This window comes from Pistacia vera, unplaced genomic scaffold, assembly GCF_008641045.1.
Source record: "Pistacia vera cultivar Batoury unplaced genomic scaffold, PisVer_v2 Contig337, whole genome shotgun sequence".
NCBI lineage: Eukaryota > Viridiplantae > Streptophyta > Magnoliopsida > Sapindales > Anacardiaceae > Pistacia > Pistacia vera.
The window spans coordinates 51,478-76,423 of record NW_022196154.1 but is presented as its reverse complement, the minus strand read 5'-3'; the positions used below and the strand labels follow the sequence as shown (position 1 = coordinate 76,423).

The following is a 24,946-nucleotide window of genomic DNA, read 5'->3' as shown; positions in this document are numbered from 1 at the left end:
GGGAATTGGTTATGTAGTTTGGGTTCATCTTTGTGGATATTTTGTTCTCCCATGTATAGTTTTCTTGTCCATGGGGTGGCTAGTTCTTGTAAATGGCTTCTGCTTTTGTTTAGGTCAATCCTTATTAGGATGGCCTATCCAGTAGTCCAGGTATGTTTTTGTCCCTTGGGGTCTAAAGGGGGCTGGCCGTTTATTTAGGTGTACTTTTTATTCTTTATCGTTATGCATTCTTAGTTGTTGTATGTTTTAGTCTTTTATTGAATTTTGAAAATTTTGAGTTGTTTTTTATTTATTTCATCATATTAACGTTAGAATGATGATGTCATTGATCCGACCCATCAGTCAGACCAATTCAACCGATCAACCCGTGACATGACCCCCTGACCGAGTCAACAAACGGGTCAAATTCCTAATCATTGATTCCCTTAGCCTACTCGTGTATGGAATGATTGAAAGAATCTATGTGGATGGATTAGCTCCTGTTTCTCGCTATGGCGAGAGCTACGAAGGGTTAATTGGGCTAAACGCATAATAATGCTACCCCTTTCAATGGTCGGCCACACTAGATTACCCATATGTGAAGAACATCTTGCTCGTGTAGCTATCGTTCTATGCCTCCTTTTATATCTTGGAGTTTATGAGGCATTTAGAGATGTAACAATCTCTAGCACACAACAATTAATTTAGTTTGTGGCTGAATTAAATATTATAATGAGAAAGTATATTTTGATCCACTTTTTTTCAAAAAAATCTTCTTCAATGTTTAATTTAGTCTAATATATGTTAAGCCTTCACCTACAAGTTTAAGCTTTTAGGTAAGATGACAACTTAATATGGTATCAAAGCTAAAGGTCTCAGGTTCGAATTTTCACATACAAACTAGATAAAGAAAATGAAAAAAAAAAATCAAGTTTGAAGTGAGAGGACGTATTGGTCTAATATATGTTGAGCCCTCACCTATAAACTTAAATTTTTATATGGGATGTCAACTTAACATTCGTAGACTATCATGAGAGGATAGTTATTTTCTAAAATCTTTTCTTTGATTGTCAAGAGTTGTAAAGTCCATCCTTTACCCATATTCAGGATGGATAGATCATATTAATGAATTACATGCAATTTATTTTCAAAGATAATATAACCATTGATTGAAACTTATTGCAGGGTGGATCACTTATACATTAAAGTCGGGTCTGTTATCTGGTTGCTTTTGAAAATTTTAATTTGTCTAATGTAAAGTAAATATTAGTTCAATAGGCCAGCTGAAATTTGGATTTTTTCTTTTATTTAGTTGAAATATGGGTGTGTAGTTATCATTCCACCTAAAAGTTTACGTTAGAATTCAATATTATATTAGTCCAATTTATCTGGAAAAACTCTTTTTTTTTTTTCTTTTTTTTTTTTAAAGAATTTCCTTAAAACAAACTAGGCATGTTTGCAAGTGAATCAATTACTTCCATTGTTTTGAAACCCAACCCGTTGTGAGACCCAACAAGGTGATTGGGTCACGAGTCGATCGGTCCAACTGGTTGGATTGGTGACGTCAAGAACAAAAGTATTTCAAAAAATTATAAATTAGTCCCTTAAACTTTAGTATATTAAAAATACTCCTAAAAGTACAAAATAGTCCCTTGAATTTTAATTTATTGTAAAAATACCCAAAATATTAGAATTAGTCCCTAAAGTATTGCAAAAACACTCCTAAAAATTACGTTAGTCCCTATAAATTTGAAATATAGCAAAATCCCCTTGGAACTTGAACCGAACCGGAGAGTCTGTCAAGTTCAGTCGAACCGGTCTGACCAACCGGTTCGCTCCGAGTTTTAAAACCTAGATTACTTCTACAATTAGTTAGGGTGATGATAGAAAATACTTTTAAACTTTTCGTGAGATTTCTGAAGCACAACCTTGTTTCCGTTGTCTTATGATGTCCCTAACTCTAAGGAGTCATATGTATTGTCATATTTTTATTAATTTAATAAATACGTTTTATTAATTTTTATAAGCAAGTTTGTATTAGCATGATTTAATTTTTTAAATATATCTTTTCAATTCATTTGTTTAATGTCAAATTAATCGAATAACAAATATATTATGCTTAATTTCAGACTTGTTAGTCGAGACGGCTTTCTCTTATTCATAAAAATACTATATGCCAGAGAAACATTAAACTACTTAAGTACCATTGATAAATGAACATTCAGAAATCACCATAATATCAGAGAAATACAAGAAGTGACACGCCCAACACAGGAAATTAAGCTCAACCAAGTGCACCAAAACAACTTAAAGTGCATAAATCATCTGGTCAAAAGTAAACACCTGAAACAAAGACACCACAGTACGTTGGAATGCATGCACGATTGAAATCTGATGATCCAAGTATATAACAACGAAGTAGGCAGTAATTCAAGGAGAGAGAGAGTAATTAAGGATTAGTTGAGTGAGTAGGGACGATGGGAAGTCCTTGGGCAATGTAGGCTTAGGAAGGTTATGCAAATGAGGAACTGCTGGCAACTCAGGCTTTGGCAGTTCAGGAAGTTTAGGGAGCTCAGGAATTTTGGGGAGCTCAGGCTTTGGAAGCTCAGGCAGTTCAGGTTTTGGTGGCAAGCCAACCTTAGGCAATGGTGGTAGCTCGGGCAATTTAGGCTTAGGCAAATCCGGCAATGGTGTCTCCAAAAGTTGACGAGCACCCACCAAATTAGCATTGTAGCTAAATGAAGATAAAGAGATTAGCAGAATTGGTAAGATAAATGATGGGATACGGAGATTGGCCATTTTTGAAATTGATTATGGAGAATGGTAGAAGGCTTGAGTTGAAAAGGTCGTAAGTGATGAGTTTGTGGAATGATTTTTCATGTGAAATAAAGGAAGCTTTTTATGGATGTGGGAAGTGGAGAACAGGGGGTTAATTTGGTAGACCAAAAAGAATAAATAAAAAACCAAGTATCTTGCATCTTGTATCTTGTAGTTAGTTCAACTTCTCACCTGAAGTATTTCGAATTCTAGATTTACATCGTCATCACTAGTATTGTCGTGCACGTATAGATTTGATTGCTAGATTTGAGTGCTATTATCTGCCATCTTTGGAGAAATAAAATTCATTTTGTTTAAAGAGCACTTGTCATCGTATAGGAGAAATTTAAGTTTATTAAGTGTATGATATTTAATAGAGTAATACTATATTTATAATCTCTTCTCACAAATTTTCTCTCTTAATCTCAACATAGAAGCTCGTAATTGGTCAAACATAATTTATTAAATAAGACCCAAGTAAAACTTATTACTAGCTAATCAATTGTTAGCTATAACATCGAGATTGTGCGAATAAGTTATGTGTATAATATCTCTTTTCAATAACCATTAATTTAATTTTTATGTAATAATATGGAAAAAAAAAAATCTAGAATACAACTCGTCAGAGAATATAAACAATAATTGATAATAAAAAACTAAGAAACCTTGTAATATTAAAAATTAATTGAATTTATTACTGATAAGAGCATGGGGTCTAAAATAATTAAAGCATATTTCGAGAAAAAAAAAATAGAATTAATATAACAATTAAAACAAGGTTAACGTAACTGCCTAGGTGTTCCTTCAGCTGTCTGGATCAAGAAGATTAATTCATAGGTAGTAAGAAAGATAAAATACAAATACATGAAGCAACAATAGTAAAATTTAAAATGGAGGATTATAGTAGTTAGTGAACGACAGACGCCCATATTAATTAGCAAATTACTATTGAAGATCCAATGAAGAATAGATCCAACCCACAGGAAAAATATTTGTTGTTTAAATATTAATTAATTACCAACTGATGAACCAATAGCTTTTTCGAGTTCAGGCCAAATAAGGTGCGTATCCATATGATCATAAATCCATTTAAATTATAGTTAATAAACTCATTCAAACCAACCACAACTACATGCATTTGACATTTTAGTTATGTAGGCTGGATGAGACGGTGAACTAATTAATGGTGTTTTCCACCATATACTAGTCCTTTTGCTTAATATTGACCTAGCCTCAGAGGTTTCTAGTATAAAAATACAACACTAGTCCTTTTGCTTTCACTATTCAAATCTTAAGAAACTCTTTGTTTCATTGCTTAAGATTTGGCTCAAGAATGGCCTCCAGGAATTTCTTCATCTTATCTATTTTTGTTGTTTTGACAACATTTTATTCTTCGTCATCTATCTTTGCCAACCACACAATAACCATCTTTGCCAAATCCCACATTGCCACCACTTCCTTCTATGCCTACCATTCCTTCTCTTCCAAAGCTCACTATCCCACCCCTTCCAACCATGCCTTCCATCCCCAAGTAATATTCCCTCTATTCCATTCCTCACTCCACCTTCTTCAAATTCTCTCTTTGTTCAAATTGAAAAGTAGGTTGAATGAGATTTTGACCCCCTAATTATCACAAAAGATTAAGATTTCTCCCTGTTTCAAAAACACACAACATCACCCTTAACGTTAGTCTTCATCCAACTAAATGAATAATTGACCTCCTTTGACCATTAAATTACCATTTTCAACTTTTATTTTCCTTAATCTTAAATTAATCCAAAATTAATATTACTCGCATTAATAGAAAGAGTAATGATTTATGTACAAACTTCTAATACATATTCCCTCAAACAAACAGACGTGTACTTGTAAAATGATTAGGTGACTTTGAACCAAAGATAAATTGAATAAAATAAAAAATTATTATTCCCTCATACAAACTAACATATTTTAAAACGATTGGGTGACTTTGGACTAAAGATAAACTAATTAAATAAAAAGATATTACATATCAAACATGCAAGGTTATCACATCAATTTATAGGTAGTGAATAACTTTTATCAATAGTTTGTATATCTAACACTATTCTAATCGAAATTAGTTCCAATTAATCCTAATTTAATCCAACTTCATCTCTCGATTTAATTTAAACATAGTCTCAAACTATTCATCTGACTTTTTAACTTAATTAACCTTATTAAAATATTAAAAAATTTGAACTGATGAAATAAAACTAAAAATTAAAAAGTTTTAAAGAAAAACATTCCCCACCCCCCACAACCACCTCCTTCATCCCCTTTCATCCTACACCCTGCAACCATCTGTTTCCTGCCACCCCACTAGCCACACACCATAGCTATTGTAGCACCCAAACTTGCAATGAAAAGAGGACCTATGAGAGTGGTGAAGGAATTGCTTTTTGAATTAATTTCTTTATTTTTTATTTTTAGTTGTAGGGTTTTGTATTTATAAGGTGTAAAAGAGTGATTGTATAGAGTTTTGTTTTTGTTTGTTTGATGATATATATTTTATACAAATTGATGAGAATTTTTTTTTTTTTTTTTTTTTAACGTTAAAGTTAACATTTGAATTTAAAAGATGAGAGTAACGTTATGTGTTTTTAAATCAAGGTGAGCAAATCATCTTTTTTGCGATAGTTTAGGGATCTTATTTACCCCCAGTTAGATCGTTTAATTTAAAACGCATTCTCTATTATTAAAAAGTATTAAATAACTTCTTATCATGGGTTTTTTATATTTTTGTAGTAGATTGTTTGATACTTTTAGAAGGGTTTTGGCATTTTTTTAGGATGGTTTGTCTTATTATCATAAGTGGTATATAACTTTCAATAATAGTGGATGCATTTTGTAATAAGCAATCTTACAAGGGAATGAAACAAGGTCAAAATGTCATTCCGCCTGGAAAGGGATTGTATACCCCTAAGAGAGCATTTGGATCGGGGATAAATAAGATAACGAGGGTAATCTTTATTTATTTTGTAAGATTCATGTGTTTGGTTTACAAGTAATAAAATATTACAAGAATCTTTTATTGTAAATAGTGGTTACTGATGGTAATGTGTGAGATAATCTTATTACCTTGTTATGGGGTATTATTAAAACATTATCGGGGTAATATGATTTTTCTAGCCATTTTGCCGTTAAATAAAAACCATTTCGGATACAACTGCCCTCAAATGTCTACCAAATAATAATAACTCAACCCCCTACATTTAAGAAATTAGCTAAAACACCCCAACCATGAAAAAGTTTAAAAGTTAACAAAATACCCCCACCCAACCAAGATCACCGCCAGCCATGACTCACCACCGCCAACCACCAGTGTTAGTTCCCGTAATGGTGCATGGCCAACGGGATCTAACCGGTCATGCGTCGGTAAGGCCTTTTCTCTATGGTAGTTTCACGGCCAAAGATGTGACCGTAAAATGGCATGGCCAAAGATCTGGCCTTTTCACTATCAGATCTATGGCCGTTTCACAGCCACATCTTTTGCTACGAAATACCTATAGATCTAGCCGTTTTTCAGACATGGATTTGTGATCCATGGCCATTTCCGGTTTTTTCGGCACACGACCGACCATATACGGCCAGTCGTGCGCAATTTTATCGACTACTGGCAGTGGTGGCTAGCTACCGACAGTGGCTTGGGGTGGGTGGGGGTGATTTTGCTACAAATTAAAGTTTTATATGGTTGGGGTGTTTTAGCAATTCAAATGTATGGGGTTAAAAGAATGATTCAAAAATAAATAAATAAATAATAATAATAAATACTATTATATTAATATTTAAAAAGGAGAGCAATTTAGTAATCTATATAACATACCCATCAATTTATCCTCCCAACCAAACATATGATTCACCAATTTATTCTAACCAACCAAACACATTTTCTAAACATTCTCAGTAATTTCAAGGTGATCTTTATTTCCATTAATATAATATACACCTATAATAAAACATTATATGATCCAAACGCCCCCCTAAAAATACAAAAATACCTTAAGGAGAATACTAATACTTTTGAGGGGGCATTTGGTTCAAGGAATATTGTATTACTAGAAATGCTATATTAATGAAAATATAGATAACCTTGAAGATTAATGAGAATCTTATTAAAAATATGTTTGGTTAGATAGGATTAAATTGGTGGGTATGTTACATTGACATGTTTAGTTGGGAGGAATAAATTTGTGGGTATATTATTTTTAGGGTTAGATTACTAAATTGTCCTTATTTTTACTATCATTATTAATTTGTATTTTATTATTTATCCCCAACATTTTATATTTAGCTAAAACACCCCCAGCAACCAAAAAAGTTAAAACTTAATAAAAACACCCCAGCCACCTTCCCAGGATTGCCGATCGCCGCCAATAGTCGCCTGAATAGCACACGGTTAGTCGGATCTAGCCGGTCGTGCACCAGTAATATCGTTTTTTACCATGGATCATGGCCACAAATCTAGCTGTGAAACGGTTTTACCAATCACAACCAGTTGTGCATCATTTCCATGACTACCGATGGCCAGCAGTCCTCTTAGGTAGCTGAGGTGGTGGTTGGGAGTGGTTGTGTTCTTAGGTAATTTGGTTGAAGTACAAGGGTAGTTTTGTCTTAGAAGTCTTGAGTATAAGGCTAAAATTGTCCATAAATTTATTGTAAATTGTTTAGATAACTTGGGCATTACTGTCCTAAAATTTTATTAATAAAGGGTAAAATTGTAACAAAAATAAGATTGTCAAGTAATCTCAGAATACTTAAGAAAAATGTGGTATTCAGATGACCACCTATATAACCAAAGTGATTACTATTGGTTTTGAAAGATTACCAGAATCTCATATTACTTGACAACCAAACATGATAATGTAAATAATATAAGATGACATTATCTCAATTATAGGGAATAACCCCCAACCAAACAGCCCCTAAAGGGTTTATTTTAATTCCTTATGAGATGAGTAAGCATTAAATTTATTTTATATTTTTTTAGGAAATTATTAAAAACACTATTTAAAGGGGATTTTTGATAAATTTTGTAAATGAGAGTTTTATTTTTAAAAAAAAGGGGTTTATGATAATAGTAAGGGTGTTTTTATTATTTTCTTATCGAAGTGAATGACTTTTATATGAAACATTACTGTCCGAAAGATTTGGATAGTATAAATAAATTAAGTTTGAGAGAATTTCAACAATCAGAGTGGCGCAGCGGAAGCGTGGTGGGCCCATAACCCACAGGTCCCAGGATCGAAATCTGGCTCTGATAGAGTGGCTTCCGAAATTTTTATCTATATTTTTCATGCCGTTTTGAGCCAATGTTTTGCCAATATAATGTCGTTTAGAGCCGAACTTATTAGCCCAAACCCAAACTGGGCTCAAGTTACCAATAATTTGGAGTTGATAATTGAGGTTTAATTCGTGAACAACATGTATAAAAACTTTGTACTAAAGTTGCAGGCACTCTAAATAAATTTGTGATATTCTTACTAATATGCAGGTCATTCTTTATATAGATTTACTTAAATATGAAAACTCTTGGTATATATGGTTTATTAATATTATCTTTGCATAAGATTGTTTCCAAAACTTTGTCTATCTATAGGTAAAACCTCATATTACAAGCAATATATATATATATATGAAGTTACCACGTTGACATCACAATTTGATGTAGGGAAATGATAACCCCACCTTTTGTTTTAGTCTTTTTAATTTTTCTTTTTTTAGACTTCTAAAATTACCCTTTTAATGTTAAAATTGTTTGATTACACTTGCATTGCAAATGCAAACAGATATGCATATACAGTGCCTGCTTTTTTAATCAATTTATCCTTTTCTGCCCACGTCTTTAATGAAGATGTTGATTATCTTCATAAAGGTTAGTGCTTTGTGTTCTCTGTTTCGGTAAATGTGTATATTTAAGTTACTTATGAATTAATAAACATTTGAATGATGTATGGTGAATTTCATGTAATAAACATTTGAATGATGTATGGTGAATTTCATATGAACAACATGCACGTGTTTGGTGCCCTTAGACCAAACATCTATATCTTGTAGATTACATGCATGTGTATAGTGTACTTTAGAACAAAGGTTTATAGTACTTTGATTTTTTTGCATTATCACTTATCTGGTTCTTTGGACTTATACAGTATTTAAAGATTTAAAAAATTAGTTAAGATGCGATCGAACATCCCGATTATAAAATAAATAAATAAATAAATAAGGTTTATAGCACTAGTAAATAGGAGAAGAAAGGGTTAGAGTTCATATACATAACAAATATTATAAATGTAACAATTAGTAAACTTGTCAAATAAAAGGACTATTCTGACAAAATGTAAGTGCTAAATATCATTTCCTACTACAATATATCAAAAAATAAAAAGGTCGTTCATGTTATAATATGTTACTGTTAGGACAAACGTTATGTTGACATGAATGAAACATGCTACAGATCTATGCCTCAATACTACAACCATGAAATCCATTACGAAAACAATGCTTCAGGTGAGCCGTTATGCAGACAAAATTCGTTTCTGCAACTGCAACAATCCTTTTTCACCCATTCACACACAATCCATCACCATTACAATCACACTTTAGCATTCTTTAATTGTAATCTAATCTCTTTCTCTGACATCGACACCATCTCAACACGAATCCAACAACGATAGCAACCACCACCAAACCCCCCGCCTTGTCCCACCCATCTCAAAAGAACCACTAAAATCAAACATAATATAATCAAGCTATGCTCAAGCAACACCCCCCTACACCGCCCCCGCCTTCGCCGTTAGCCGCCTCCCTCCGTGAACAAGCCAAATCTTCCCGCTCCATCATCATCGCCACCTCTTTCTTCTTCCTTCTCTTCCTTCTCTCCCTCTATTTTTCCACCTCACACGCCCCCGTCCAGGCCCAACCCGACCCCTTTTTGTTCCCTACCCGACCCACTTTTCCCTCCAAGATCCCCTCCGATCCCGCTCCTCCTTCGGTCGCGTATTTCATTTCCGGGGGATGCGGCGACTCGGGTCGGATCCTTAGGCTCTTGTTCGCTTCGTACCATCCGAAGAACCAGTATTTGCTCCATTTGGACCGCTCCGCTCCGCAAACTGAACGGGATCGTTTGGCTATAACGGTGCAATCGGTGCCCATTTTTAGAGCTGCACAGAACGTGGATGTGATTGGGAAAGCTGATTTTAGTTACTCAAGTGGGAGTTCTACGATTTCTTCAGTCCTTCATGCGGCATCGATACTGTTGAAGTTATCTAAGAACTGGGATTGGTTTATCAATTTAAATGCTGCTGATTATCCGCTTGTTACACAAGATGGTATTTTTCTTATCTTTTTTTTTTTTTTTTTGGCTTTACTTTTGGTGGCATTGTCTTAAATTTACAGGTTTTACCAATTTTTAGTTTGGTTAATCGGGTTTCTGAACAAATTCACATTTAATTGGTTTTTTTTATTTTGAGTTTGTTTTGTGGGTTATGCAGATCTTCTTCATATATTGTCGTATTTACCTAAAGAACTGAACTTTGTGAATCACACCAGCTACATTGGCTGGAGAGAGTAAGATCCATAAATTAACTTTTCTGATTTGTGGTTTTGTTTTCTTCGGTTTGCTGGCTGATAATGATATAATGGTTGTTGTTTAAGTGTTTCTCAGTGATATGAATGTGTTATGGTGTTATAGGTCGAGTAAATTGAGGCGGATAATTGTTGATCCAGGGCTTTATCTTACTGAGAAATCTGCAATGTTTTATGTTACTCAAAAGCGGGATTTGCCTAACGCTTTCAGATTGTTTTCAGGTGTGTGTTTTTTCTTTTCCCTTTTTCTTGATAAGCTTTATAATACTTTTGGTTCTTGCATTCTGTTTTGGTGAGGAAAATGTAGGAGTAGGCAAATGAGCACTAAAAAGTAGACATAAAAATCCTTTGAACGTGATTACCAAGACTGAATTTTTTTGGCAATGAAACAAATATTTACTGCTTACTAGGAAGCAATTTTTTAACTGCAATATCTTATATTTACTTATTTAGACCAACTGGTTATCCAGTTTAAATAGAATTTTTGTTTTGAGTCTAGTTAAATGGGACGTGGAAACTGCAAATTGAAAAGAAAATGAAAGCAGGTGGTCAAGATAGTGACTTAGATGTTTGTGGAGCAGCATGAGGAAGCACTAATGGTATAATTAGGTAGATTTAGCAACCATGCTGATGATGTTCGATGGAGTTGCACATAAAGGAGTCAAACTTGGTTTTTTGTGATTTTCTAAGTTCATTCAACTGATTACTGGTTCCAGACTCAGGTTGTATTTGGAGCAATAGGCACTTGAAGCAGTTCTGACTCAAAACTAAGCATATCCCTTCAACTTTTCAGTGCTTTTTAAGCGCATTTTAGTGGCTTTTGTATCTGAGCAATTCCAAAACGGGAATTTCCCAAAACTTTCAAATTGTTTTCAGGGGTGTATTTTTTCTTTTCTCTTTCTTTAATGAGCTTTTTATCCTTTTTGGTCTGGCATTCTGTTTCGGTGATGAAATTTGGGCAGGGCTAATGAGCAATAAACAATAAGCATAAAAATCCTTTGGACATGATTACGAATTCTGAAATATTTTTGGCAATAAGTTTCTGGAAAAGTTGTGAATTGAACAACTTTTTAATGCTTACAGGAGAGAAATTTTAATTGCATTATCTTACATTTACTAATTTAGATCAAGTGATTCCACTGTACATCTAGAATTTTCATTTTGAGTGATTAAACGGGACAAGGAAATTGCATGTTTAAATGAAAAAGCAAAGGGGAGGTCAAGATAGTGATTGAGAAATTTTCGCAGCAATATGAGGTTGTATTTGGTAGATTCGGCAACCATGATGCTCAAATTTGATGGAGTTAATCATAAAGGAGTCTGTTTGATGTTTTCTGATTTTCTAGTTCATTTAACTGTTTACTGTCCCAGACACAAAGTCACACTTGGAGCATTAGGCAATTGAAGCAGTTATCAGCTCAAAACTAATCAGTACACTTCACCTTGCTTTTATGAGTAAGTTAGAAATTAATGACTATAATTGGGAATTAACCTGTTAGCTTAACCAAGTTGTAACTTAAAATATTATTAAAGCCAAGTCGACAAAGTGGTCATGTGTTTTAATTCCCTTATTTTTTTTAATTTCAATATAATAAGCTATGGTCTTTTTGTGGGTGGTATGCCAGAGCTTGGATACTATTGTCGGGCTATTACCTATCAATTTAAGCTTAATAAGTCATAGTCAGGTTATAGTATGAGAATGGTGTAACTAAATTTGTGGCTAATAATTACCACACTAGTTGTCAATTGTCAATCTAGAGTAAAGCTAGCACTAATCAGAGATGAATGGGAAATCCAAGATTGGGTTGAAAGTTCTTGCGTGTCTAAGGACAATCTATCAGATTACTCAATCGCAAAGGGATAGGGTCTGATCTAAGAAAGCTTAAATATGAAAACTTAGCAGTAGAATCTAATTTATTAACCCTGTTATAGCAAGTATAACAATAGCTCCTGAAAGTAAATCATTCATCAATATGAAACAGTAAATCATGAAAGCACCAAGACACAAGATTTACATGAGATACAATAGAAGAAACCACAGAACTCTGTCCAGGAAAAAGTATGCACATTTAACGTAATGGGTTTATTGTAGAATACCTACACACTTTTGAGACCATACACTGTAGCATACACATCAAGGCATCCTTGGTGCAATTAAAAATCTGTTGCCTAAAAGGATCCTACCTTGATTGTGGTCAAAATTTTAGAACCCTTTCACTTTAGCTCACTTCTTAATGATGTACCTGACAACCATAGATTATTTCTCTTCTTTTTCTGAATTTTATAGAGATGAAGTTATCAGCTCTCAGTAACCTCTAATGTACCTCCATATACTAATTCTTTTTGGTAATTCTAGGAGCCTATATTTATAATCATGGGTCAATGTATGATGCCTGACCAAACTCTTGGATATATGTATAGTATTATGCTCATAATATTTGTAATCTTTCCTCGCTAAACACATACTACTTTAACACTAGTGCAGTTTTGTTCTTTATACCTGCTGATGTTTTCCATGTTATCCTCGGAATTAAAATTTGTTTAGCCATATGACTTCTCCTGTATATTAGCTACACGTTTAAAATGAAACTTCAAATTCTAGAATCCCAGGTGGCAAATTTTGTTGTTTTCATGGAGTGTTACTACTGCTGAATTACCACTGTTGAATGTATATCTAAAGTCCATGGAGCTTCTAGGGAAAACTTGTAGTTATTGGAAGAATTATTACGAGTGATTTTTTTTTTTTGTTTTTTTTTTTTTTGTTTTTTGCTTTCATTATCTTTACACCAAGGTGTTTATTATATTAACTTTAAATGACCATGGAAGCAAATAAATCATTTGGTGATTATCACTGCCCTCCTTTATTTGCACATGATTACTATTCAAGACATCAGCAAACACTGAGCTACATTTATGCATTTAATAAGTTCATTTCACTCATTTGGTAACATTACTAATGCCAATAGGGTGGATTGATATGGTGTACCATTGTTCAAATCAGGATTAAAAGGTAATATGCTGTGATGTATGTTGTCTTTCAAACAGAATGCCAGTGCAGGGAATCCTTATATTTCTTTTTAAGTTTGTTGGTTCCACTCCTTGAGCCATGTCCGATTCCACCACTCATGTTCTTTTCTGTGGAAAGATAGGTAATCACTGCCTTTGGGCTTTGAAAGTTGGCCTCTGGCAGGTTTAAGACCATGGATAATTGAAATGCTACACTGTTTACCAAGATGTCATTAATCTTTCCCTACCCTTTATATTCTTATAGCATGGGTAACTCGTGATGGACTAGCACTGAATGGAACTTATTTAAATTTTCATCCCTATTGACGGAGTCATTTCGTCTTATGGAAATCTGTATAACCATGACAAAATTTTGGGCCAGATGACCATCCATCGTCACCCTTTAATGATAGACTTCTTCTTTGACAATTGAAGATGTTCAACTAACAGTTGATGTTTTTTTCTCTTGCAGGTTCATCGTTTTTTATTTTGAGTCGTAGCTTTATGGAATTCTGTATTTTGGGTACTGACAACCTTCCAAGGACTCTGCTGATGTATTTATCAAACACACCTCATTCCCTTCCCAACTATTTCCCTACCATCCTTTGTAATTCTCATCAGTTCAACAGGACTGTCATTAACCACAACTTGCTACATGTAGCATTTGAGAATTCCTCCACTGAGTTTGATTCTATGGTTCAGAGTGGAGCAGTCTTTGCCTCGCAATTCCAATATGATGATCCGTTGCTGGACCGCATTGACGCAGAAATTTTAAATCGTAACCCTGGCCAAGTTGTGCCTGGTGGATGGTGCTTAGGTGAGTCTGGGAATAACACATGTTCAGTTTGGGGTGATGCTGATGTTTTGAGGCCTGGTCCGGGATCAAGAAGACTTGAGAATTGTCTGGTTAATCTGCTCTCAGATGGTAATTTTCGGTCTCGGTCATGTATGCTTGACTGATCTTTAGCCCACAATCCCACCAAATAGTATGGTGAAAAAAAAATAGAAAAAAAAAAAAAAAATGAATAGGAAAAAAACTTGACCAGATTTGAGCTTCCCTTCCATTTCAAAGCTTGTAAAAATTAAAATCAGCCTCTTATTTTTCAACAAAACGAAATTGCAGCTCATTCAGTGTGAGATTATCTAGACCGAAAAACAGATCTGTGTTTCGTTGCAAAAGAGGTTATTTCCATGATGCTCCACCGAGAAAGATCCAATTGTATTACGTAATGAACTTGCAATGCATGCTCTAAAATTTTGCAACATGTATGTAATTCTGGAATGGTTCTGATGATTATTTCAAGTGTTTAACTTATCAACCGAAACTAGAGGAAAAAATGGAAACAAAATCCCCTTCAGCATTGGCAAGAGGCTCAGTTAGTAGTGTTTGTAATTAAATGTATTTTACTTGTTTTGTATTTAGTATGTTCATGCAAAAAGTTATAGATTGATATGGTTTTCATACTGGGTAGCGTCGAAGAGTCATTTTTCTTAATCAACTGGTTGCAAAACTAGAAACATTCCTGGAAAAACGTCAGCATCGCCAGAACAAAACTGGCCAGTCCAAGACAACTGTACACTTTCGTTCTAAGTTCTTAAAAGGCCTTGTTGATGCACCTTCAGGCTTCAGGAATGAACTCTTGTTGACATTGCTATCAAATGTAAAAGCTGAATTTCCTGAGAGGACTAAATGCAAATGGAAGTGTTAACATTTGAAGAAAACAGCATTGAATGCTCAAAAGTTTTCTGGACTGTCATCCAATTGTTTCTCATCTTCAATATCCACCTCCAAGATTTCCTGCAACACAAGAATAACTTGCTATTTAAGTATTTATCAACACTATTTCTCGGATCAACGATTGTAAGAACCCATTTGCAAGCAATGACATGTTTGGCATTTCAGTTTAGGGTTTCTGTCAATGGTTAGATTGGTACAATGTATTTTTTCGGATGTTAATCCATCAGGTGACACTGACACCAATTGATATTATTTAACACAAAGGGGGCATTTAGATCATATAATTTTTTATTATAGAGATATATTATATAAACGGAAAGAAAGATTACCTTGAAGATTTCTAGGAACGTTTAGAAAATGTGTTTGGTTATTTCGAATAAATTGGTAAATAATATGTTTGGTTGGGAGAATAAATGGGTGGGTATATTATATATATTACTAAATTGTCTTCCTTTTAAAATATTAATATGATAGTATTTTTTATAATTATTTTTTGAATCATTTTTTTAACCCCCTACATTTGAAATTTTGCTAAAACACCCCAACCATGTAAAACTTTAATTTATAGCAAAATCACCCTCATCCACCCCAAGCCACTGCCAGCCACCACCGTCGGCCGATGCCGGCAATCGACAAAATGGTGCATGATTGGTTGTATATGGCCGGTTGTGCATCGGCAAAGCCGAAAATGGCCGTAGATCACAAATCCATGGTTAGAGAACGGCCATTTCACTGTCAGTTCTGTGGCCGTTTCATAGCCACATCTTTGGCCCTGAAATAGCCATAGAAACGTCAGATCTGGCCGAAAAAGGTCTTACCGACGCACGACCGACCAGATCCCACCAGTCATGCACCATTACGGAGACTAACGCAGACGATCGGTGGTGGTGAGTCATGGTCGGTGATGGTCTTGGTTGGCTGGAGGTATTTTGTGAACTTTTAAACTTTTGTATCACTGGAGTGTTTTAGCTAATTTCTCAAATATACGGGGGCTGGGTAATTGTTATTTGATAGACATTTGAGGGTAATTGTGTCCGAAATGGTTTTTAATTAAGGTAAAATGGGTAGAAAAATCAGATTATCCTAGTAATGTTTTAATAATACCCTCTAACAAGGTAATAAGATTACCTCCTACATTACTAATAGTAAACACTATTTACAATAAAAAATTATCGTAAAATTTTATTACTTACAAATCAAACACAAGAATCTTGCCAAAATAAATAAAGATTATCCCATTATCTTATATACCTCGTATTCAAACGGCCCGAAAGGATTATCAATGCGAAGAAGTACGGGATAGTAAGACTTACAGGGATCCTCAGCTTCAAATAATTGCCAAGTCTGGCAACAACAGTGGAACGTTTGTGCCAAAACCGACCCCTGAGACTAATCTTCACAAATGGTCCATCCAATTCAGCTAGTTCAACAACTCCTATAATATTTCTATTATTCTTTTAATCTCACCAGAACAATATGCATATAATAATCACATAAAAACTTAAGGATTCATCACCTGTAATGCCCACAGAAGTGTCAAAGAGCTGTGCCAGCTGCAATAACGAGCACAACGTTTCTTTCATTGTTCATTTTCTTATAGCATAGTAAATGAGAAAATGAAGCAAATATCTAAAACAAGTAACTTGCCTCAACGCGAGCTTCGGCTATGACTTGTCTAACGTTATCTTCAGTCAAATCTAGCGGTGGAAGTGGAACTCCTCCTCCTCCTCCTGCTGTTGAAACTGCTGTTCTTGATAACAATCTCCTGCTATCACCACTTATACTCAACAAGAATGGCTTCCTCCCGGGATTTTTCAGGTGGCAGTCGTGAGTTGGATATTTGTTAAAGACGTCATACTTATGACAAGTTGATAAGACCTTGTTGGGTGTACAATAATGGGGACAATGGAGAAGGAATGGCTCCATCAACACCAATTCTAATGTCGAGCTTATAACATAATAGTGTTAACATAACAAGATCATAAAATGGATGGATATGGTGCGTGGCAACTTCTGGACCAACCAGCAGAGCGTCAGGAAGATAGTGGCCTTTTTTTTTTTTTTTTTATTATTCTATTTCAAAATATAACTAAAGGTCAACAGTTCATGTTAGCACTTAGCACAATTTCTATTAGCAATGATAATTCCAACTAGCTTTTATTTACTGCAGAAGTTGTAATCATAATCGTAAGACCCTGTGAACGACTGTTTTCTGGTTTATGATTCTATTGACTGATAAAGAAACTTGTTCATTGCTCTATTTTAATAATATTAACACATTAGTAATAAAGTAAGAACCAAAAAAAGATTAAATATAACACATTTGTCTTTTTGTAAAATCTGTTGCAAATACAAATCCATATCTTGGAACTATCATCAAGTCTTTATTGTCAAGACACAGAAAAAATGGTTGGACATGGGGGTAAAGCTTGTTTCACCCATTTTGTAACATCATCTAGATTCCTCTCTTTGTAACTTTTCAGGTAACTCTTTTGTTACAAGAAGGGATAATATACAAGGCACCAGCCTTGAGGCTTTTGAAGTACAAATATACTCCACACATAGCTGACAAACTCCATACTAGATTGATTCCAAGCTCCTTCACCTCTTTTTGTAGTAACTAATTCTGTCAGATCTCTATCAACAGCTCCGAAACTAATCTTTCTCATTTTCCATAGATTCCTAAGAACTAACTAGAAAACCCCAAAAAATGTGGCCACGGCAAAAACAAGAAACAGCACTCCACCGATGTAGCCAACCTGATTGAAAATAAAGCAGAGTTGCATGAAATTTGAAGTTAAGCTTCGTTAAGGGTAATAAACAAGGAAAAGGTTTTGAGCTCTTACCAGTTTTTCAGAAATGTAGTTGGCAAGAAGAGCTCCCCCTAGAACTGCAATAGATGTTGCAAGTAAATGTCCAACAATTGCTCCACCAGCCACACCCCAAGGTGACTGTAGAAAGAAGAGGCAGGAATAAAGCAGTTAAGGTACATTCAGTTATTTGTTGAAGAAAACGGTGTGGTATATATGGTTTAAGTTCTCAGAAGTGGGACGCTCACCTGTGCAGCACCAAGAGCAATTGTTGCAAGCATAGAGCGATCCCCCCATTCCTGGGAAAAAAATAAAATAAAATAAAATAATCAAAATATGCTAATATTTGGAATCCATAATTCAGGGAATAAAACCTTGTACATGTGCATGCCCTGTACCACCTTTATTGACTGTACACAAAGAGACTACTTGCCTTGTTTGTTAAATAAAAGCATTCACAAGAAATTTGTTTTTTGTATTAAATGACAGGAGCAAACTCCAGTATAATGTGACACTACAATGGCTGTTTCCAGAAGAGAGAAGACTAAACCAATGAGCTGTATGTTTGTTTTGTATTAAAGTTGATAGAAGGAAACAAAACTTGATGCCAGCATCTTTCACCCGATACTTAATATTGCAGCAATTCAGAGGTACAAGATACTCACAGCGAAAAATACAAGACTGAATGACTTCCAGATTATCTCCAGTGGATTGGAAAGCCGTTTTGAAACCTGAAGACATTGAAGACACAGTCCATTGTTATTTTTTTTCAATTTAAACCAACACAGACACCCATTCAAATAGACAGGCAGACATAGAATGAGATGCTCAGTAAGAACCAAAGAGCAATTTCTCCCACATACCTCAGATAATGCACTTTGAAAACATGCACTCATAAAACTGACAAATTCATTTCTGAATAAAATACCAGGATAGATTTAAAATTAGAACATTACCTTCTCTTTCACAAGTTCCTCAGCTTCAACAAATTCATCCAGCCCAGGGCCGCTTTTGTCGCCACTCTTAGCTACATTTGAAGGAAGGTCCCATGCATCTTTTATTGATTTGAGGCCAAAAAACATCAATAGGGTTACAGCTGCATATTCTCCAATTGGCAACGCTGTCCCCAAGACCAGAAGACTTAATACATGAACATGAAAATTTTCTAAATAAATATACTCGGTAGTCTATTTTTCAAGGGGCTGGACATTGTATATATGGAATGCACCAACATTTGAAAGTTTTTTGTACTTCTCTTTATTAGGTAACATACATTATCTAATAAGTGGAATCATAGCACACGTTGATATATGTTAGGATCCCACATTAAGAGAGAAAAATGGTGGGCATGTGGTTTATAAGGGCTTGGATACCCTCCCTTAGTAAGCCGGTTTTCTAAGGAGAGTTCTACCCAAGCCCACAAAAGGACTGCCTAGGTCAATTCCTATCAAAGGCCCACTACCCAGCTCAATTCCTATCAATTTAGGAGTGGGTTCTATCAAATGGTATCAGAGAGAAACCCCGCCCGAGCCCAAGCGACCTGGGAGAGTAGGCCAAGAGAGAAAGGTCATAAGTGGCCCAGAGTATGCCACCCAGAGTGAAGCCGTCCAGAGTGAGCCAACGTGGACGTTGGGTCTCGAAGCGGAGGGGAATGTTAGGATCCCACATTGAGAGGGAAAAGGTGAAGCCGTCCAGAGTGGGCCAACGTGGACGTTAGGTCTCGAAGCGTAGGGGAATGTTAAGATCCCACATTGAGAGGAAAAATGGGTAGGCATGTGGCCGGTTTTCCAAGGAGAGTTCTATCCAAGCCCACAAAGGGACCACTGCCCAGCCTAATTCTTATCAAAGGCCCACTACCTAGCCCCAATTCCTATCACTTTGGAGTGGCAGCCCAATTCTTATCAAAGGTCCACTGTCTAGTCCAATTCCTATCAATTTGGGAGTGGATTCCTATCAATATACAACTGAAATTCATACCCTTAGGCAACGTGTAGGAAGGTTACAGAAGCTGGAAACTAGTGTTTGCAATCAAACTGGGTAGCACAATTTCACATAACAACATACTAGAATGAACATACCATGCAACAAAACTTTCAATAAGCAAAGTGGTCTTCCAATACATACCGTTAGATCACAAGCCGATAAAGTATCATAATACCTGTAGCCCAACAAAAATGGACATGGCACAGGCATTTCATGTAAAAAATTAAAACACATATTGGTTTCTTTTCGTAGGCAATACCTTTTTTCAGATAGGGCCCTCAATTTTCCAGGTTGATGCAAATTCCTTGGTATAAACTACTTATTGAATGTGATACAAAGTATAAAGTAAAGGGCATTTAGAGGAATGACTTAGCTGCTAGTGTTTTTTTTTTTTTTTTTAAAGCCAGAGATAAGTTCTGATAACATTTAAAATTTCATTGACCTTCTTGGCAATATGGCCTAATTACAGCAAGCCCCTTGATTAGAAAAATAGCAAATACCTCCCTTTAAGTGTTGAGAATCATCATAAATCTCTCATGAAGTCTTGTAAGAGATCTCTGGCTTTTTTCTAAACCAGGGGAATCTTTCTGTAACCAGAGGAGGTACATCAAATTTACATGTTGAAAATTTACCTGTTCTAGAATGATTCCATATACTTAGTAACCTAGAGGTTGCACTGGTGGAGGCTAAGATGGGATATTGTGGCTGAGATTAACTTTCAATGAGCATCAAAGAAAATAGTTGCACTAGAAAGGAGCAAAAGGCAGATGAGCAAGTAGCTGCAAAGAATCTAGGTTAAGGTCGTTCAGGTAAAAGAAAACATTCATGACTAATAAATACAAACTAATGGGGACTCAATGGGGTCCTCTAGTTGAACCATATACAAATCTATTAAGCTTTGACTACTGATTAAATTGAATGATTAACCAATACCTGTCAAGCATTGGAAGTTAAAAAAATTGCTAAGGCACAATTTAAACCGGTAATTTACCATTTAGAAACCCAAATGCTGGAATACAAAATATTTTCCTCGGAAATAGTAACAGACATATAAATATTAGCATATCTGTTCAGAAGAAGAGGCAAGAATTAATCTTACTTGTCTGGAATTGAGCAGGTACTGAATGAAACATTATTCCAATTATAACTGATAGAACTGTCATTAGCGCAAGAGCACCCATTGATCCCAGAAGAACCTTGTCATTTCCATAAAAACATTGTGAGAACAAAATTTAGTCCCAAACAACAAGTATATAGCCCTACAGGATGCCAAAGATGTGGACATAAAAACAAAAACTAAGAAAGCTAACTGAAGTGAAGCTATAAAAAAAAAAAGGCCGTCTAAAAATCTCTATAGGTCTAAATATAGAAAGCTAACTGAAGTTGAGCTATCCAGAAAAAACAACCTCAAAAGCTAGATCATAAAACCAAGACTAAATCAACCCAAAACTCCAAATGACACTTCACCCAAATGAATCAAACAAGTGAACAAATCTACTTCTTAAACTATCAGGGCCTGGCATAATTCTTTTAAACACAATGGTGGACGTGGGACACCTATGCAAAAACTAACTAATCATCAGTTTGAATGCAAATCAATCAATAGAAATACTAGTAAACCACTTCAAAGTGAGCATTTCAAATAATTCTTGTTCATTTCAGTTGTTTCGAACACCAAGGTCCTCAGCGAAAAAACTGGAATCCAGAAAAATGTTCTCCAGTGATTTTGAGGAACTTGGGAATGAGCAAGTACTAAAATTTGACAGTTGGAAACGACGGCAGTGATTAAGCATGTTGCTATGAATCTCTTTCTCCGTAAAGTATATCATGCACAAACAATTATAAGGTTGTAGATTTGATTGTCAACATGTGGTCATATTTTTATGTGACATTTTCCACTCTCATTTAGTATTTAAATGATTTATATTACAGAAAAAAACAAAAGTATCCTCAGATTTTTTACCAGAAGAAACATGTAGGTTTCCAAATATAACTTTGGAGACCATGTTAGTTATCTAAAACAAAAAACCGAACGAACAAACTGCAGAGAATAAAAAAGATTAGAAGAAAACATACCAATCCTTTCTCATATTGCAAGCCAAGAGTGCAGCAATGAAAAATGTCTGGAAAGATCAAAAAGGCACAATTTCAAATTCTAGAGCACATATAATAGTGGTCTAGATATTATATAGAAAGAATGATTAATGGAAACTCACCAAGCATGAGAAATTAGCTTTCACAAAATAATTCAAATGCTTAACCTTTCAAATGTAATGGCAATTACTAGTAGTAAACATTTCATTTCTTTTTTATTTCTGGATATCAAACAAAAGACTTTGCAATTTGTAAAACAGATGAAGCCCACTCAAATCAGAAAAGCCGGCAGCAAGTGTTCAAAAATATGTTCGTTTGTAGTTCAACCTTCTGTGCCACAAGGATCAGAGTTTCATTTTACTTAATGAGAAACAACTATGGAGTTCTTCAAAAGAGTGAAATCTTAAATTTTACAATTCCAAAAAATTAAGATAAATAATCAATGGTTCAAATACACTTATAAAAGCATTTTTCAATGAAGAAGAAAAAGAAACACACACAGAGAGTTTACATATACCAGAAAAAGTTCCAAGTGGCTAGAATAGTAGACGAACAAAGATAATATGAACTTTATATGGTAAATTAGCTACCTTGTCCCCAATTTCAGAAACAAATATTAATGAGAATGCTGCAGTGAACCCTGACTTTGCGATTGCAGCTAGAAGCAATGTTGGTCCTCCTTTCACAAAGGCAATCAATGAAAATACTAAAGTGCAGCCAAAGAGCACAATAGCAATAGAGAGAGGATATGGAATTCGACTGGGAGGCTTTTGACTGCAAATCCATTAAAATATATACATGAGTTGGATTGAAGGCAATCTCTTGGGGTCCAATTGCATGAACTTTGATGACATATAAGATCATTTTCAATAGTTCTTTTATCAAATGGATTTGGCATTTAAGTGCACTTGAAAGTTAAAAGTCAAGTTTCACTGAATTCATGAACTCAAACTACAACTGTAGCCTAATCTGAACATACATATGGAAGAGTTGAAGACAAACTAAATCTTATAGATGTTTTGGACAAATGTAAACTGCAGGAGGTCAGAAAATTTACAATCTTAAAATGTTCATAGTTTTGGCAATGATGGACATCTATGCCATCTCTTCAACAGAGGGAAATATAGAACCATCTAAGGAGGGCTAATTCCAAGTTATTCAAATAAAATGAAAAAACAATTAGATTAGAGTAGAAGAAGAAACTAATACAAAGGCAGCAAGATAACTAGATCACTTCTCTGGAATTTAAAAAAAATGGTAAATTAGAAGCTTAAGATAAGCTTTTTGATCCTTAATTTTCTGTTGCAGGTTATATTATCCATTTGCAATTCATAACATGCCCTCGAAGTTCAACTAACATCCAGGATAATTATGCTTTCATGACCACTTTTACAATTAAATCTACATACTGAGATATTATTAAAACTACTGGAAATGGCATTTTAAATGTTTAAACCATATGAATTTACTATCTTCTAGCATCAAAAGATCATTCAGGCCACTGTAACTCACTTGTCAGATGAACCGTCACTGGTTGGACCATTGACAAAGATCTTTTGATTGTCATTTTCCTCCCTGCCTTCGTAGCCCCCAGATCCAAGACCAACATTAGACGCGTGGGCTCTGACGTTGCCACATGCAGAGTTCAACCTTGATATTTCTCTACATCTTACTAAAAATAAGTTACTCATACTGTTGCAATGCTAAACAACCATAAATGCCAAATAGATTGCGAACAAGTAGAATTGAATATATATTAGAAAGTAATAGCATTAGAGGCGAGTCCACATATAATAAGTAAAACCTCAGGATGAATAAACTCACAATAATGCTAGTCATCCCAAAAGTTAATCCGAAATTCTTATCCCGAGTGATGTGTAATCTTATGTGGTGTTGATGTGTAAAAGAAGTGGTAATTTGGTAAATGATATTGCAATGCCAGATAAGATGACACATCACTTGTAATGTGTATTTTGGGATAACTTTTGGAATGTGTAGCATTACTCATAAACTTGTTAACTTTTTATGCAAGAATATGTTCTGAGGAGAATTGGAATGTATAAGCATTAACTTGAAGTAAACTAAAATTGCCTATTTTTAGTGATTTGAGTGTTCCCACATTTCAGCTGCCTCTAAATCCCTCAACCCAGATAGCTCAAATTCAAAGAATACTCATCTAAATCAAGTAAAAATGTCATACAATACTTAACTGACTACAAGTAAAGTTCCTCTATGGTTTACTGACTTCAAATTTACCCATCAAAAAGTAAATTAATGCTAAACATACTCTCCAAAAAAATTCATAAACACCCAATTGACATTGTATTTAAAGCAGAAAAACTAAAGAAACCGTTTAATAAAGATAAAATAGAACTTACATGAACGTGAAAGGGGACTTGTAGATAACTTAGCACAAGATGGCAATGAATCAACAAGAAGTAACAAGGGATGTTTCCCTCTTGAAACCAATGGTTTACTGAGAGCCAAATTCTGCATATTTTTCGTTTTCACACAAAGGGGTTCATAAATTCATTTCAATTCACTTCCATGCAAAACTGTTTTTGGCTTTCAAAATCTTCAAAACGGATAACGAGAGACCAAACTCAGCTTCTTCGCTTGGTGAATTAGCTGGAAAGCGTTTAGTTCAGTTTAGCTTTGAAGGCTGGGGCTTTAGCTGGCTGCCACGTGTATAGTGGAGATAAAATCGGAAGCTTTGAGACGGGGCAATAAAACGACGACATTTTATTAACTTCTAAGTTGCCTATTTTGTTATTAGAGGTATAAAACCGGTCGGGCCCAACTGATAAATTGGGCCAACCAACCATTAGGCCTAGGCCCATATAGGCCAGATATAAATTACGGCTAATCAAATTTGGGCCTTGGCCCATATAGGCAGGATAGATAATTAGGGCTA

The 24,946-nt window shown here is 34.9% G+C and overlaps 4 protein-coding genes and 1 non-coding gene across 5 annotated transcripts; 2 read left to right on the top strand and 3 right to left on the bottom strand.

The window, feature by feature from the left end:
• Positions 1 to 2,409: 2,409 nt before the first annotated feature.
• Positions 2,410 to 2,778, bottom strand: LOC116137877 (protein PELPK1-like). Its single transcript, XM_031423579.1, has one exon. The coding sequence runs from the start codon at positions 2,776 to 2,778 to the stop codon at positions 2,410 to 2,412; it is 369 nt and encodes a 122-aa protein (XP_031279439.1).
• A 5,227-nt stretch (positions 2,779 to 8,005) lies between these two features.
• TRNAM-CAU lies at positions 8,006 to 8,077 on the top strand. The gene has a single exon. It is a non-coding gene; the product is annotated as a tRNA-Met (tRNA).
• A 1,157-nt stretch (positions 8,078 to 9,234) lies between these two features.
• Positions 9,235 to 14,429, top strand: LOC116137915 (beta-glucuronosyltransferase GlcAT14A-like). The gene is made up of 4 exons (XM_031423612.1): positions 9,235 to 10,145; positions 10,308 to 10,383; positions 10,508 to 10,623; positions 13,880 to 14,429. Exons 1-4 carry the CDS (start codon positions 9,569 to 9,571, stop codon positions 14,365 to 14,367), a joined length of 1,257 nt encoding a protein of 418 aa, XP_031279472.1. The 5' UTR covers positions 9,235 to 9,568; the 3' UTR covers positions 14,368 to 14,429.
• A 246-nt stretch (positions 14,430 to 14,675) lies between these two features.
• Positions 14,676 to 17,113, bottom strand: LOC116137916. Its single transcript, XM_031423613.1, has 4 exons — positions 16,793 to 17,113; positions 16,662 to 16,698; positions 16,459 to 16,580; positions 14,676 to 15,205 (listed from the first exon to the last, which is right to left on the bottom strand). The coding sequence occupies exons 1-4, from the start codon at positions 17,069 to 17,071 to the stop codon at positions 15,143 to 15,145; spliced, it is 501 nt and encodes a 166-aa protein (XP_031279473.1). The 5' UTR covers positions 17,072 to 17,113; the 3' UTR covers positions 14,676 to 15,142.
• Positions 17,114 to 17,453: 340 nt separating this feature from the next.
• LOC116137909 (protein PAM71-homolog, chloroplastic-like) lies at positions 17,454 to 24,745 on the bottom strand. The gene is given in 11 exon segments (XM_031423605.1): positions 17,454 to 17,904; positions 17,992 to 18,096; positions 18,204 to 18,254; positions 18,621 to 18,686; positions 18,912 to 19,075; positions 21,038 to 21,134; positions 22,015 to 22,034; positions 22,037 to 22,061; positions 22,623 to 22,806; positions 23,545 to 23,704; positions 24,411 to 24,745. Coding segments are annotated over 11 exon segments (1,056 nt in total). The 5' UTR covers positions 24,529 to 24,745; the 3' UTR covers positions 17,454 to 17,838.
• Positions 24,746 to 24,946: the final 201 nt, after the last annotated feature.

Excerpts from the sequence above, each read along its gene's own strand:
- LOC116137877 (XM_031423579.1), bottom strand. The coding sequence starts at position 2,778 with ATGGCCAATCTCCGTATCCCATCATTTATCTTACCAATTCTGCTAATC.
- LOC116137915 (XM_031423612.1), top strand. The coding sequence starts at position 9,569 with ATGCTCAAGCAACACCCCCCTACACCGCCCCCGCCTTCGCCGTTAGCC. Across the intron at positions 10,384-10,507 it reads AGCTACATTGGCTGGAGAGA|GTCGAGTAAATTGAGGCGGA; the intron begins GTAAGATCCATA and ends ATGGTGTTATAG. Across the intron at positions 10,624-13,879 it reads CGCTTTCAGATTGTTTTCAG|GTTCATCGTTTTTTATTTTG; the intron begins GTGTGTGTTTTT and ends TTTCTCTTGCAG.
- LOC116137916 (XM_031423613.1), bottom strand. The coding sequence starts at position 17,071 with ATGGAGCCATTCCTTCTCCATTGTCCCCATTATTGTACACCCAACAAG. Across the intron at positions 16,699-16,792 it reads TAGCCGAAGCTCGCGTTGAG|CTGGCACAGCTCTTTGACAC; the intron begins GCAAGTTACTTG and ends TCGTTATTGCAG. Across the intron at positions 16,581-16,661 it reads CACTTCTGTGGGCATTACAG|GAGTTGTTGAACTAGCTGAA; the intron begins GTGATGAATCCT and ends GAAATATTATAG.